We start from the raw sequence: 16,511 nt of genomic DNA on the forward strand, positions 1-16,511 counted from the left end.
GCACCGCCTTGGGTATGAGAGAAAAGGACAGGGTACCAGCTAGTGTTCCCAGAACTGTTCACCATCTTTGGCCTATTTTACCCACCAGAGTTCATGATCTGGGCATAATTTTGGGAGGTATGCAAAGCTTATGATAATATGTTAGGAAAAGAAAATAAGAGAGAAAAAGTTTGAGGACCGTTGCCTTAAAAACAAAGAAGTTTCATCAAGATCAAGCTCCAGACATGCCATCAAGGATGACTGAAAATGAACAATGAGAATCTACCCCAAGATATCAACATATCTGATACTGAATGTGAGATCCAAAAGGAGACTAGATGTAAAAGGGGTGCCATGGAGCTGCCTCTTGCACTGTCAGTATCTAGGGTACACAAGATGGTCCCTATTCACTTTTCTTGGTAGATCCACCCCAATGGTAGAGACAGACATTTCAGGATATTCTACCTTGAAGTCACAATTCATCAACTAACTCTCTCTACATTCTCAGCTTAGCAGGCAACTTTCTGATATGATTTGGCTTCCCAAGTAGGTTTTCCTTCGGGAGAAAGAAACTGCTGACTGGCCAGTAGATGTGAGCATTCCAGTGTACATGAAGGATATATTTCACAGTAAACTGGCAATCAAAACCACACATTGGTCACAAGTATTCATTTTAGTGTCAACAAGTCTTCTACAGCATAATCCACCCTTCATTTACTGTCAATGTGGAATTCCTTCATCTGACAATGTCAAAAATAAGAAGTCCATATACATGTGGATCTATTTCTAGACCCTCTATTCTATTCCACTGACCCATTTGTCTATCTCAATGCCAATACTATACTGCCTTGATTATTATAGCTTTATAAGTCTTGAAATCAGGCCTACCTGTTTAGTCCTCCAATTTTTTCCTTCTTTTCCCAAGTTGCTTTGTCTATTCTGAGTGATTTGCATTTCCATATACATTTTAAAACCAGCATGTCAATTTCTACCCAAAAAGCCTGCTAGGATTTTAATTGGGATTGCATGGAATCTATAGATCAATTTAGAAAGAACTTAAATTTCAACTATCTCTGGAAAATCCCCAAATATTTGGAAACTAAAATTATATTTCTAAATAATCCTTAGATCAATGTAGAAATTAAAATAAAAATTAGAAAATATTTTGAAATGAATGTGAATAAAAATGCAACAAATCAGAGTTTGTAGCATGTTACTAAAATAGTATTTAGAGGGAAATATACAGCATTAAAGGCCTATATTAGAAAAGGAAAAATGTCTCAAATCAATGACATTAACTTCCACTTTAAGAAACTAGAAAAATAAGGCAAACCAAACCCAAAAGCAAGCAGAAGAGAGGAAATAATACAGATCAGATCAGAATCAATGAAATAGAAACAGAAAAACAATGGAAAATATTAATGACAATGATTAATAAAATTTATTAACCTCTAGCCAGACTGGTCTGGATAAAAAGAGAGAATACGCAAATCACCAATATAAAAAATGATAAAGACAACATCACTATAAATTCTATAGCTATTAAAAAGAAAATAAAACAATATGAACATCCTATGACAATGTAATTCCATTGTGACCTGTGAACATTCTTTGTATGACTTGAATCATTTTACATTTATTGGGACTTGTTTTACATCCCAAAATGTAATCTATATTTATAAATGTCCTATGTGCACTTGAAAAGAGTATGTATTCTCATACTATGGGTGTTCTGGGAAGGCCAATTAAGTCAAGTTGGTTGATAATGTCATTCAAGTCTTCTTTTCCCGCTGATTTCATATATACTTAGCCTATCGATGATTGAGAGAGGGATGTTAGTGTTTCCAAATAGAATTGTGTATTAAAATTTTTTTACACTTCATTTCATGCATTTTGGTACATAAATGTAAAGGATTATTATATCCTCTTGATAAATAGACTTTATCATGAAATGAACCTCCTTTCTCTGGTGACAGTGTTTGCTATGAAATCTACTTTATCAGATATTAATATAATCATGCAAGCTTTCTTTTGATTACTGTTAGCTTGGCATACCAATTTCCATCCTTTTATTTTTGGGTTTTTGTGTCTTTTAATATAAAGGCAGAATATACTTGGGTCTTACAATCTGAAAATTTCTGCCTTTTATTTGGGCTGTTTAGACCATTTACATTTAATGTGATAACTGATATGCTTAGTGTTAAGTCTATAGTCTTGCTATTTGTTTCCTATTTGTCTCATCTATTCTTTGTTCTCTTCTTATTCTTTTTCTACCTTTTTTGGATTAATTATTCTTATGATTCCATTTTATCTCTTTTGGCTTATTAGCTATATGTCATTAGCTTGTTATTTTAGTAATTGCTTTAGAGTTTATAGTATATGCTCTTAATTTATCTCAATCTATTGGGGTGGCCAAAAACCCGAACAAACTTTTTGGCCAACCCAATACCTTCAATTGATATTATATCACTTCATGTATGATATTAGAACTTTACAATAGCATATTTACATTTCTCCCCTTCTCACTTTTATTCTATTGTTGTCATATATTTTAGTTTTATATATGCTATAAACTCAGTAATATATTATTATTTTGTTCAAATAGTCAATTATTTAAATAGTCAAGATATTTAAATGATAAGAAAAAATATTGTATATTTATCCATCTAGTTACCATTTTTAGTGCTCCTCATTTCTTTGTGTGGATCCGTATTTCCATCTGGCATATCTATCCTTCTGCTGTTCTTTAACATTTTTTGTAGTGTAGGTCTGCCAGTAATGAATTCTTTCAGTTTTTATATCTGAAAGATATTGCTGTTGGCTATAGAATTCTTGGTTGAATTTTTCCCCTTAGCACTTTAAAGATGTTGCTCCACTGTTTCCTCACTTGCATTGTTTCTGATGAGATATCTACTGTTATCCTTATCTTTGTTCATATCTCCATATGTATCTTTTTTTTTCTCTAGCTGTTTTTTAAATTTTTCTCTTCATTACTGGTTTGGAGTAATTTGATTATAATTTGCTTTTGGTGTAATTTTCTTTATATTCCTTGTGCTTGTGTTTTGTTGAGCTTCTTAAGTCTATGGACTTATAGTTTTCATCATTTGGCAAAATTTTAGCCATTACTTCATCAAATATTCTTTCCTCCTTTCTCTCTTCTTTACTTTAGGGACTCCAATTACACATACATTAGGCTGTTTGAAGGTGTCTTACAACTTACGGATGCTCTTTACAATTTCTATTCTTGTTTTCTGTACTTCATTTCAGATAGCTTCTATTGTTAATTCTCACTACTCTTTTCTTCTAAAATGTCTAATCATATCCAGTGTGTTTATCATTAATCTCATACAATATTATTTAGTTAATACCATCCAGTATATTTTTCATATCAGACACTGTAGTTTTCATCTCTAGACATTTGATCTTTTTTATATCTTTCATGTCTCTACTTAAACATATGGGCTACAGTTGTAAGAACTGTAAGAACTACTTTAATGCTCTTGTCTACTAATTCTAACATCTGTTTCAGTTCTGGGTTGATTTCAATTGGTTGTTATTTTCCTCTTATTACTGGTAGTGTTTTCTTCCTTCTTTGCATGTCCAGTAATTTTTGATTGGATGTTAGATATTGTGAATTTTAGCTTGCTGGGAGTGTGTACACACACACACACACACACACACACACACACACATGCTTTATCCTGGGATGCAGTTACTTGGAAACACTTTGATCCTCTTATATCTTGATTTTAAGATTTGTTAGGTGAGCCTAAAGCAACATTTAGCCTACAACTAATTATTCCCCTGCTAAGGCAAGACAATTATGAATATTCTACCCAATTCCCTTTAAATTCCAATTCCCTTTAAATTATGAGGTATTCTAGTCTGGCTAGTAGAAATAGGCACTTTTATTGCTCTGTGTGAAGTGTGAACATCAGGACTGTTCCTTCTAAACCTCTTGAATGGTTCTTTCCTGGTCTCAGGTGGTTTCCTCACTGAGAGTCAATTCGTACTCTGATGAATACTCTTCAGATTTCTAGAGTTCTATCTCTCTTCAGTTCTATCCTCTCTGGTGTTTTATCCCATTAATTATAGCTGCCTTGGTATTCTTGGATCCTTAGTCAACTCCTCAACTCAAGGAATCCATCAGGTCTGCCTGGAAACCCTCTCAATGCAGTAAGCTGAGGCAATCGTCAGGCTTACTTCATTTGTTTCTTGTCTCTTAGAGAGCACTGTCTTCATTTCTTGATGCCCAATATTTCTTGATGTCTTCATTCCTTGAAAAACCATTCTTCCACATATGTTGTCTTTTTTAAAAAATTGTTTCAGGTGGAAGGGTAAACCTAATTCTTGGTAGCCCTCTTTGCAGAAGCAGATATCCATGGATTGTATTTTGTCCACTCTTTCCACTCTTCACAACTGACTTACATTTCATGAACCGACATCTTTAAACATTCCAATTCCCAGAACATTCAATAAAGGAAAAACTCCTGCTGAACTCCCTCCCTGGGACTTGGTAAATAACCTTGCAGGGCCTAATTATAGAGAATCATTCGAGAGACACAAACAGTGGCTATCTCTTATATCTCTGTTAATGTAGTCAAGTAAAATTAAGGGCAAATTCATATTTCTGGGCAACTATAAAAATTATAGCTATGCTGTTTCAAACATGACTAAAAACACACTGAAAATAATTCATTCGTGTGGCACCCCACAAGTCTCCCAATGACAGTGTAAAAGCTTAGCCCCTGAGAGAATCTTGGCTCAGAAACCTAGATCTTTTTATGTTAGTACATTTCTCCCTAAGAAACAAGGTATTTTCAAAGAGCATTCATTCTTCGAAGTCAGTTAGAAAATTAGTGCTGCAGGGTACTAAACAGTACTTTAGTAGCCTGACAGAGATAATGTACAACTGCAATGTGTTCATTTTGCCAGGATATAATTTACCCTTTCAGCACATTCTCCTTCTCTCTGTGTGTGACTCAGCTCATTGGAGTTTGGGAATAGCCAACTGTAGTCTAGTTTCCATTGAGTTTCTCTCTGAATGTATACAATATTAAACTTCAAAACATAGTGGGTTTGATCACACTGGGCACTGAACTGTGCTTGGATACTCCCTTTCAAAAATTAGAGCTGGTTCCCAGGGGTTGGATTAAGGGTAGGAGCATTAAAAATAGTTAAATTGACTCCCTCTGGTCATCAGACGTAATAAGATCCATTAAAAAGAAATGTTCAAAATACATCTGTTTGTTACTAGATAGTTTCTAAAAATCAATATATCTACTGATATGCATATCATTTAAAAAATTTTCTAAAGTAGACAGTTTTAATGACCAATGGAGAAGGGGTATATGAAGCTGATCAAATTCTTTTCCACTTCATGCCACCAAGAAATAACTTTAGTCCTGATGAGATTTGGGGCTAAGATAACACAAGTAACTAAAGCCCAATGATCTAAGTCCTGATGACACCAAAGCAATGATAATGACTGATGTCGTGTTAGCCCATCAATGAAATTAAAATACAAAGTTGTTCATGCCCAGACTTACAAGTATATGGATACACCAGACCCAATTTGAATCAGTGGAAGGTTGGAGTTATGGAGGGAAAAAGGATAGACATCAGAAAATGGCCCTTCTTTATTTACTGCATCCTGTTCACTGCCCTATGGGATCAAGAATCCTGTTCATTAAATAATCAAGCTTTATGCTTATTTGTACAATAGAACAAAATATCTATTTCATCACTTCTCCCCGCCCAAAAAAAAAAAAACAGTTTAATTATTTAAAATACTGGTGATAATTCAGTTAAAAAGGACACAGGTAAAATAAAAGGGCGTAATGAAGGTGATAAAATTTAACCTACAAATAAATAAAATATTAAAAAATAAATAAATAAATAAAAATTTAACCTACAATGCTCACATGAATACATTACAACAGTTATTTATAGCACAATACAAACATGCAACAAGATTCAAGACCCCGTGTTAAAGATCTGGGAATTGGTTTATTATGGGCTTTTATGCTGTAGGAATTCAGATGGGTCAGTCACTGGATATAGGATGGGTCAGGTGTCCAGGTGCTGGGTTTATAACTAACACCATTCTCCTCTACTGTACATATTCTGGCTTGTGTTACTTTGACTTGGGTCTAATGATGTCTGGTACTTGAACAAACCTTACCCATAACAGAGTCTGGCTAAGAGACTGCCATTCTGAATCCTATTTTATCTCCATGTAATCCATGTCTTAGTCACAATTATTCAAGGAGGGTATGTATTAAGCAAGTGGTTTCTATTTGCATAAACAATTTGGTAAAAAAATTGGACATGTGTGTTCCCCAGATATTATGTGATAAGACACCTGGGGTGAATTATTTGAATGATCTTCAAAGAAAGAACTGATTTCATGCATATGGGTAAAGAGAGCATATCACAATGGCTTAGAGATGAAAACTAAAGGCAATTCTTTCTTTTTAACAGATGCATGAGTTGTATTCAAATTTCTTCTTACTCCTCAACCTGATTACCCTGCATTTGTTCTTCTCTGACTAACCAAACTACTCAAAGAATAGCATAGTATCTAATACAATGTCTGCAGGGAGGTATGGTTCAAAGAGTCTGAGACCCTAACAAAAACCACTTCCTAAAACTTTCATTTTTAGTTTAATATCATTTATATGTATGGGGGGATAACTAGGGATAAGCCCATGTTATAACTGAAACAGGAGGATTATATAAAAGGTGAGAGTAGTTTTCTCAATCTGATGGTCCAAAGTTTGGAGGGCAATATAATTTGAACTTTCAGATTTTATAAAGAATGGAATGCTATTTATGCAAAGTAAAAGCAGTGCTCATGAAGCCCATTACAATGTAGGTTCATTCTAACTGGTCTGGGATTGTCATCCAAAGCTTGCCTTTAAGACGTACTCTTGCTGACCAATCTGTATTCTACAGCTATGTACATTCTCCAGTATGTGGGCCTCCCAGCATACTGATAACACTGAACAGATTCCTGTTTTTGTTTTTTCCAAAAATAATAACTCATTAAAGGTATAAAAAATTGAAAACTGAAAACATGGAACATTTCCCATTTACGCTGCATAATTCACAAAGACTTATATTCCATTCCATTATAATCAGCAAGCCCAGAATCAACTTTTCATAAAGTTTAAAATGAAAAATGGCAAGTGGGAAAAGAAAGAGTATAGAACTCATTTGTGATGGAGAAAGTGTGGTGGAAGGGAAAAGATACAACAATAATTTATAAATTATTGAAAAAGGGATAATAGTACTCTTTAAATATAGTGAATGTTTTTTTCAGGGTATAAGACTATATTAGCAATTTCACACAATTGCAACTTTATGTGTAAATCTAACAAGCTTGCATTAAATTGCACAATTTATGGAAAAATATAATGGGAATTATGCTCTTACCATCTGTTTTCTTTGAATCATTTCTGACATTGGATTGATCCTTCTTGTCTGTCTTATTTTTACCATCTTTCAAGTCACCTGAAAGTAATAAACATGACAAACAGTACATGTATAAAGCTAACGGGGAAGTTATAAATATCTTTAAACCTGTCAAGGTAAAAAAAGAAAAAAAACCACATAATTTTAGTCTTGAGGGGTTACATGTCTGAGTGTAAATATCAGGAAACTGGATTAGGTCCTGGAAATTGGATTATAATCTGGAAATTAAGACTGAAAGTTCATGTTAAACAGGATTGTACTTAAGTCAGTGGTGTTTATTTTCCAAGGAAGGCAGTTCAGCTTTACTATTAGGCTGTGGAGTGAGGAAAAACCTGGGTTACTGTAAGTTATATCAATTAATAGCTACTATTTGACTTCTATGTGCTTTTCCTTATCTGCAAAATGGTGATAATAATACCTACTTATAAGGATAAATGCATTTAAGGTATTGAATGTGCTATCTGGCACATCACTCAACGACAGCTGTTATTCTAAAACAGAGCTGTAAATGGTACTTTAATTAATGAGCTTGTTGAAATGTAATATGTAGAAGTTAAAAAACACTATGCACACCAGTGTAGAGCGAACACGTGTCAAAAATTTATTTAATTCATTTATGAAGGAACCAGGAAGACAGTAAGGATGGTTCCAAGAGCATTTAAGGAAATGGATATTTCTAGGTATTTTAGAAATATGTTAAAATAAGATTGCTAGGTTAGAGACAAAACTGGTTATGTCCTACAGGGCAATAAAACTATAACTGTTGGGGTTATCTCCTCTAGTAGTCAAAAATCTACACGTTAGTACATAACTTCACAGTACCTAGGCTTGAGCAAATAGTAAATGACAAAGTTAAACATAGTTGTGTTCTTCTAAAACAAGGGGTCAGCAATTTATTGCCCATGGGCCAACCTGGCTTGTTATCATTTTTGGAAATAAAGTTTTACTGGAACATAACCACATCCATTCATTTATATAACGTCTGTAGTTGCTTTCCTGCTGCAATGGTAGAGTTGAATAGTTGCAACAGAGACATGCAAAGCCAGGAATATTTATTATGTGGGCCTACACAGAAAAAGTTTGCTGACCCCTGCCTAAGACAGTTAAATAATCCTTGGGCAGGTGTTTTTGACAATATGCCAGTGTGACATTGAAAGGACATGGTATTTCTTCTCTCAGTTTTATTCTCAAGTTTTGGATATTTTTCTTACAAATCTTACTAATGGCGGCTTTCTTTTTAGCCTGCATAAACCCAAGAATAGATTACTACTCAATTACTGGCATTAATAAAGCAAAAGGACCCTAATAATTATTGCAGCCAGGAAGCGGGGAGCAGGGCCCAAGGCGGGAAGGGTACATTTATCTTTTCTACTTTCTTTGTGCCAGGCAGTGTGCTAAATGCTTTACATGCATCATTTCATTAAATTCTCATAGCAACCCCATTATGAAGGTACTATTATTGAAAGTAGACAAATTCATCAAAGATTAATTCACTAAGTGATCAATTTGCTGAATAACAAAGTCACCAAATGACTGAGGATGTTTTCCAAGTTTGAGTTTTTCCTTGACTTCACTGCAGACACTCTGTCACAGGCTGGTCAGGCCAGCTGTGTTGAGTGCAGTGGACTGCTCTCCTGAACGTGTTTCACACACTCTCAGGCTGCATCTCTGCCCCAAACTTTGTAAGAGTGTCTGCTGCTGTAGCAAAACTGCTCCTGTTGGCTACTTTAGATCTGGTTTAAGCCATTGATCTGACAAATGACCAACTGATCTTTCCACAAAGTGATTTTGCTTAAATATTAAATAGTCTTAAGCAAAAACTCACAGAATCATCTCCATTTTATGGCTCTGGAACCTAAAGCACAGATAAAATAATTTACCGTAACATACACAGAGAGGTCTGATTCTAGAGGCCAAGCTCTCAAGTACTGTATTTTGCAACTTCCCTATGAAGCTTAAGTTCTAGATTTCAGACTTCCATTTACTGTTGCCATTTTAAAATGCCTTTGGCCTATAGATTTATATAGAAATGGTTACCCAAGGATAATTCAAGACCGTTTTAGGTTACATTCTACAAAATAAGTAGTTTTAATGGAATTTGACAAATTTTAAGCTTGAGGGAAGGGGAGTCAACTCTGGCCACAGTGCAAGCAGGAGGAGTCTGAGTGAAGCACATGGTCATTGCACGTAACCACCACCACCAATGGCCAAAATAGATGGATTCCTTTGGAAACCCCGTGGAACAGTTCCAACACTGGCTTTTCCCTGTTTTAAGGATGCCAGAAATGAGCTCAAGGATGATCCTGAGCCTTGTAGTCAAACTAATTCCCTACAGAAAAATGGTCTTTCTTTCCTCAATGAGACTTCGCACCTCTAATGCACAATACTTTAAGGTTTCAGGGTTGCCCTGGACTGGAGCTTTTACCCACAGCTGCAGCAAGGCCAGGATGTCTTCCAGAAGTCAGCAGGAGTAGTCTGACGTGCTGGATGCCAGCCAGCAGGCTGTGGAAGCCTGCCTCCTCCTCAGTCAGGGTTGGGGAGGCTAAAGAGGAAAGTACCTTGATGGAGACCAAAGCTTAGGGGTTCCCATGATCTCTGATAGAGGACCAAATGTCTAGAACCACCATTAGCCAATATCCTTCAGCTCCATCCTGGAAGTATCTTGAGCGACCACAAAGAAGGGTGCCGGGAAAGGGACACATGTTTGTTTGATGATGTTCCTTGAACAGAATCCATTAGGTAATTTCCCATGGGTTGAATATGGACTAACGGCTGATGTGAGCTGTTATTCAATAAACGGGGGGAAACAAAAGAGCCTTTCTGTGCAGTTATAAATCATTTTAATTAGGCTGCTGCAACCAAGTCCCGAACCACCATTAGCCTTTATTATTATTGCTCAAAATTGATTTCTTTTCCCACCTCTCATTTAATACTTAATTTTTAAGGGAAGTGGTAGACTACTGCTTACTTTGGAAAATGAATGCAGTTGTGAGTCAATCCAGCCTAGCTGAAGGCTCAGGCTCCTGTTTTCTTTCAGGCACTCACCCTAACCATCTTCAAAATAAATGACTGCCACCTCTGCCCTCTCTGGTATTTGTTTATACCTGTCTCGTAGAATGTATAACCTCCTTTGTCACCAGCATGTTTGTATTCATTGGTTTCTCTCCCTGACCAGACCAGGGGTTGGCAAACTATGGCCCATGAGCCAAACGTGGCCCCAATGCCTGGTCATATAGGTCCCACAACCTGAAAACATTTTTTAATATTATTAAATGGTTGAAAAAAGAGAAGGATATTTAATGACATGTGAAAATTTAAATTTTCGTAAATAAAGTTTTATTGCAACATAGCCATGCTCACTTGTTTACATGTTACCTGTGGCTGCTTTTGTGCTAAAACAAGAGTGTTAAGTAGTTGCAAAAGAAACTGTATGGCTGCAAAGCATAAAATTTACTGTCTGGTCCTTTATAGAAAGAGTGTGTCAACCCCTGGAATAAATAGATTATAAGCTTCTTGTGGACAGTAGCTGGGTCTCAATATTCCTCCTATTTCCTACTCTCACCAACAGCACCGAACCTCGCAAATAAGGGCATGCTGGTTAAGGAAAACAGAATTTGGACTCACATATTCCTATTTGACCTGAAATCTGTACTTAATGTTTGCTTGGCCTTAAGCAAGTGATTTAACCTTTCTGCGTCTCGGTTTCCTCATCTGCAAAATGGAAATGAGTATATCTACCTCATAGAGTTGTTAGGAGTTTTAAATGATTTAATGTATGTAAAATCCCACGTACAGTGTCCGGCACATACTAAGCATTCCATAAATGTTACTGACATAATAATGGCTGTTTTTATTAAGGGAAAGACATTTTAAACCCACTTCCCTAACAGAAAAACAAGTAGGGAAGAAACACATCTTGCCTTTCTCACCAGTCCTTACATATTCCCCCTCTGGGAAGGAGAGACTCATCTAGAAGGAAGAGTTGAGTATGCACAACTCAGCCCAGCCACCCGTTTCTCCAGCCCCCAGCCCCCCTCTGAGATGCGTTTTCCACGAGACACACACCTTTTCTGTTACTGCAGAAGCAGCCTGCTTAGGTGTGGAGTTGGGGGTGAGGGGCGAGGCCTGAACCCACCTGCTCTGCCAGTGTCCCATGGGCCATGCCCAGTTCAGGGCAGATGTGTGCAGAAGCCCATGTGCTCAGCAGATCAAGTCTGTGTTTTCCAGTTCAGCTCCAGCTGCAGTGGAGCTAACGTTGTGATCACTTTCTGATTCTGGTATCTCCCTCTCAGTTGGTTCCACCCTCAGTAGGGGAAGACAGAGGTGTTTTGCATTGCTCTCTAAAACTCCAACAGCTGTATTAGAAATTCTTATTGAATTGAACATATTTTCTCACCTATGATGCACGTGAATACAAAGCAAACTAGTTGCGAGCTGTCTCCAGAACCTGGCTGCTGAGGGGCCGGGCAAGTCGGATGATCGCCTTCCCTGCCTCCTGGGGTGTTCATGGGGCTTACCTGAAGGAATTTAGGCAAAGCCCTTGGAACACGACATGAGCTTTTTTTTTTTAAAACACCTTTTCATTTTATTTATTTATTTAATTTATTCATTTGGTTGCTTTGGGTCTTCGTTGCTGTGCGCGGGCTTTCTCTAGTTGCAGCGAGCGGGGGCTACTCTTCGTTGCAGTGCGCGGGCTTCTCACTGCGGTGGCTTCTCTTGTTGCGGAGCACGGGCTCTAGGCACGAGGGCCTGAGAAGCTGTGGCACGTGGGCTCAGTAACTGTGGTTCACAGGCTCTAGAGTGCAGGCTCAGTAGTTGCCGGCACACAGGAGTAGTTGCTCCGCGGCATGTGGGATCTTCCGGGAGCAGGGATCGAACTCGTGTCCCCTGCGTTGGCAGGCAGATTCTTAACCACTGCGCCACCAGGGAAGTCCTGACATGAGCTCTTATCATTATTACATGTATTAAAACATTGTTTTCTGTTCTACATGTTATATATGTCAATTGCAAAAATAATTGGAGAGTGTCATGCTAAACACTTTCTACGTATTTCTCATTTACTTGGGCTGTGTAGCATAATAGCTAGACCATGGTTCAGAGGAGATCACCTGGACCTACCAGGCAGGTGAGAGAGTGTATGTAAAGAGAGAATTTATTTATTTATTTATCTATTTATTTATTTATTTTTATTCTTTTTAAAGGATGGTCTTTTATTTTTTATTTATTTTTTGGCTGCGCCACGTGGCTTGCCGGATCTTAGTTCCCCAACCAGGGATCGAACCCGGGCCCTCTGCAGTGGAAGCGCCGAGTCCTAACCACTGAACCACCAGGAAATTCCCAAGAGAGAATTTTAAACAGCATCTGGTGTATAATCAATAAATGCTAGTTGTTTTATTGTCATTGTTGCTTTTGCTACCATTATTATTATTGGAAGCTCACAAGTGGCCCAGGCTGTGAGCAGTTATTATTATGCACATTTTACAGAGACAATGGAAGGTTAAGTAACCTGGCCAAGGCCAGCAAGAAGTGAGAGGCACAGCTGTGACTTGAATCCAGGTCTGTCTGACTGCCAAAGGACCATGCCACAACCTGGCACTTGAACGCTCCAGTGACTCTGAACTTCCTGCTCTTCCCTAAACAAGGTAAGCAATTCCATGCCCCTATGCATTAGCTCATCGTATTCTCTCTGGCTGAGAAGTCCCTGTGTCCCCCCAAATTTCAGCATTTGAAACGCAGCTTAGACATCACCTCTTCTTGAAGCTTTCTTTGACATTTACTACATCTTGCAATCCCCAGACCAACAAAGCTCCTCTTTTCTGCACACGGCCCTTGGGTATCTTATCTGCCATGCCACTACTGTTACCGGCTCAGAATTAATTCTGAGGGTGTCCATATCCCCTAGGAGATTGTGGACTTCTTGTGGCCTTTTCATTTCTAAATTCTCAGTGCCAAGAGCAGTGGTTGGCACAGAGTTGTTAACCAATAAATATTTGTTGCATTAAGTATAAGAAATCATCAACTGTATGCACACGACGGTGACCAGCTCATCCTGGTCTGTCTGGAACTTTTCTGGTTTTACTACTGAAAGCCCTGAATCCCAGGAAACCGCTCATTCCCAGGCTAACTGGGACGACTGGTCATCCTAATGTACACACTTGTTCACCTACAGATATACACACAATACTCTGGAAATAGACCTTAGGCAGACATGAGTGCCGGCCCTGCCAGGGGGATGGTACCTACGGAAGACTGCCTTTCCAGTCATCCATTCCTGCGCTAAGCACTCAGGAATGTGCTGGGATTGCTAATAGGGATTTCCCCTGCTGGTAGGCAGGCGCTGGCCAGAGTCTCCAGAACTACCCAGCTGGAAAGGGCCCAAAAGATATAAATCTCCCCAGAGAGCATGGCCTAAGCAAGCTTCTGGCTGCTTTGGATGGGATCCTAATAGGATCCACAGCCTAGGGAGGTATGATCAGCAGCAGCTGGATGGCCAGGGCGGCCGTGCTCTGTGACCTGTCCTCACAGGGGCAGTTCTTTGCCAGCGTCCATCCATCACATCATTAGCGCCCTGAAAAGAGCCTTTCACCAGCGCAATCCTACTCACCATTCTGTTGCTTTTCTCCTGATGACTTCTCAGCTTTGGAATTTTGCCCACGAGGGCTGTCACTTTTGTTTGTTCCTGTTCCGTTGACTTGATTCTTAGCTTCCCCAGATGCCTTTTTGTCGGCTTTACCAGATGCACCTTCTTCAGCCTGGCTCTTGGCTTCCATTTCCTTTTGCTTCTCCTCTGCGGCCAGGCGAGCCTTTTCTTCTGCTTCCTTCTTGGCCTTCTCCTCTGCATCCCCAGAACAAGCCAGGAAAGGTGGAGAAAAGATAAAAAGAGGTCATGCCATTAGGAGAATTGTCTCTTTGAACAAAAGCAAGAATTTGCATTGGGAATTAATGCATTAAAATGACCTAAGGTGTTTACTGTGTGTTTGGGGTATAATTTTGGCTAATTCAAGTCAGTTTGGTATGTATATTCAGGAAACCAATAAAATCTGTTCATGGTGATGTCATTTCTGAAAACAGTGGGTTAGAAGAAGTAGATGGGGAGAAAGTAATAATAAGGATAATAATAATTAATAAACCAATACTGTAATTGGCTTTACTAATATTAATATTACCATCAATAAGTTCTCTTGAGTGTGTCCTCTATGCCAGGTATTATACTAAGTGCTTTCCAAGGATTACTTCCTCTCATTCTCAACCTCATATGGCAGCGACTATTATTGTAACCCTATTTTACAAATATGGAATTGAGGCTCAGAGACATTACAAAGCTCTCCCACAGCCCAGTAAAAACTGAAGTTTCATGTAGATTTGCTTAGGAACTGAAGTTTAAACATAAAAAACCTGATTACAAAACCAAAATACAGGGAAAATAACCACCACTAGAATAATACTGTTGCAGGCCACTGTCTGTGAATTTAAAAGTAGGAGGAGGGTAATTAGGCCTCCCAAAAAAACATGGTCTTCAAACTGTCCACAGGATGAGAGGTGGCCTTTAGTTTGGCCAGGGATGCTGGTCTGTGTCTTCCTCTTTAATGAGAGGATGTTGGCCTTATTTCCAATTTGGTTGACTGTGATAGGGTCTGGCTCTGTGTTTAATCAAAAACATAGTGTAATTGCCTATGGTCAAGGATTCATGAAAAAATGGATACATTCATTCAACTAATATTTATTGAGCAGCTACAGTGTCAAGTACTGTTTTAGGCACTGGGAATACAGCAGCAAGCAAGAAGACTTATGGAGTAAAAAATACCATAATTAAGCAAACAAATCACTAGGATAATTTCAGATGGTGAAAAGAGTTTTACAAAAAAGTAAAGCAGAGTAATATGATGGAACACGATCAGCACAAGGGAAGGAGGTGGCATTAGGTAAGGAGGTGAAGTAGGTGACATTTGACCAAATCTTGAATGATGAATTGCTGACCATGCAATAATCAAGAAAAAAGAGCATTCCAGGCAGAGGAAATAAAAAGTGTAAGGCCATGAGACTGGAATGAGCTTGGTATATTCCAGGGACAATGAGTTAGTCAGTATGGCTAAAGCAAATTTAGTAAGCTGTTAGTGACAGATGATGTGGTCAAGTGACCAAGGACATGCAAGGTTGAGATCATGCAGAGCCTTGGAGGCAATGAAGTGGAGCTGGATTGTAGGAAGTAACCTACAGAGACCAATGGAAGGCACCTAACAGAAACCAATCCTCCCTTAAGGTCTACCGACTCACTGCCTAGCATTCGATTCACTCAAAAGGGCTTCCAACCTCCACTATGAAAAGCATTATTGCATTTTTTTCTCTAGATGTGTTACAAATGTCCCACACCTCATTAGCAGGGGTCTTCTTTACTTCCCTTGGTTAGCGCTGGTCCTGAAAACAGCTGGCTTTCATAGATGACAAGTGAGATTTTAATCTAATGGGCACCAGAGTGGTTATGCATGTGATCACGTTTCCCTTTGTTTCAGCTGCTAAAGAGCACAAAGCCCAGATTTGGCTCCAGGTTCACACGTTTGCCGGGCTTTATGGCGTATTTTGTGCATGTCTATGACCTCTGGCTTCATTTTACTCTTCCTGCCCTTACATTTGCCTGGCTCAGATGACCTCCTTAATATATTATGAAGTTTTCATTCATCCTTTCATTAATTCATCCAACCACCCATCCAAACCAATACCCTGGCCTCACCCCTGACAAATTAAATCAGACTCTGGAGGGAGAGAGGCAAGAATAGGATATTTTTAATGCTCTCCAGATGAGTCTAACACGCAATAAGGATTGATAAGCACTGATTTAAATTTTAAATGTTTGCCATTCAATATTTCATGATATTCTACTTCCCAACAGGATGTATTTATAATTTACAGTGAAAAGGTAAGGAAAAATTTCTTAACAAAATTGCATAATTATGTGCATATATAGTATAATATGTCTTCTGACTCCTACAGAAAGGTACAAGTAAAGAGTAAAAGAATGCCCTTGCAGGAGATAGGGAGATGGCATTCTCAGTAGGCTG

General features: G+C 38.3%; 1 protein-coding gene across 11 annotated transcripts in view; it reads right to left on the bottom strand.

Moving 5' to 3' along the window:
• Nucleotides 1-16,511, bottom strand: part of PDE1C (phosphodiesterase 1C) — a 599,843-nt gene that overhangs the window by 39,768 nt on the left and 543,564 nt on the right. For all 11 annotated transcript variants that reach the window (XM_082471771.1, XM_082471770.1, XM_082471767.1 and 8 more), the window contains 2 exons: nucleotides 14,060-14,290; nucleotides 7,417-7,494 (listed from right to left, as the gene is read on the bottom strand). In XM_082471771.1, coding sequence (XP_082327897.1) covers nucleotides 7,417-7,494; nucleotides 14,060-14,290 — 309 coding nt within the window. The remainder of the gene's footprint in view (nucleotides 1-7,416; nucleotides 7,495-14,059; nucleotides 14,291-16,511) is intronic.

This window comes from Balaenoptera physalus (assembly GCF_965194825.1).
Source record: "Balaenoptera physalus genome assembly, chromosome: 8".
NCBI lineage: Eukaryota > Metazoa > Chordata > Mammalia > Artiodactyla > Balaenopteridae > Balaenoptera > Balaenoptera physalus.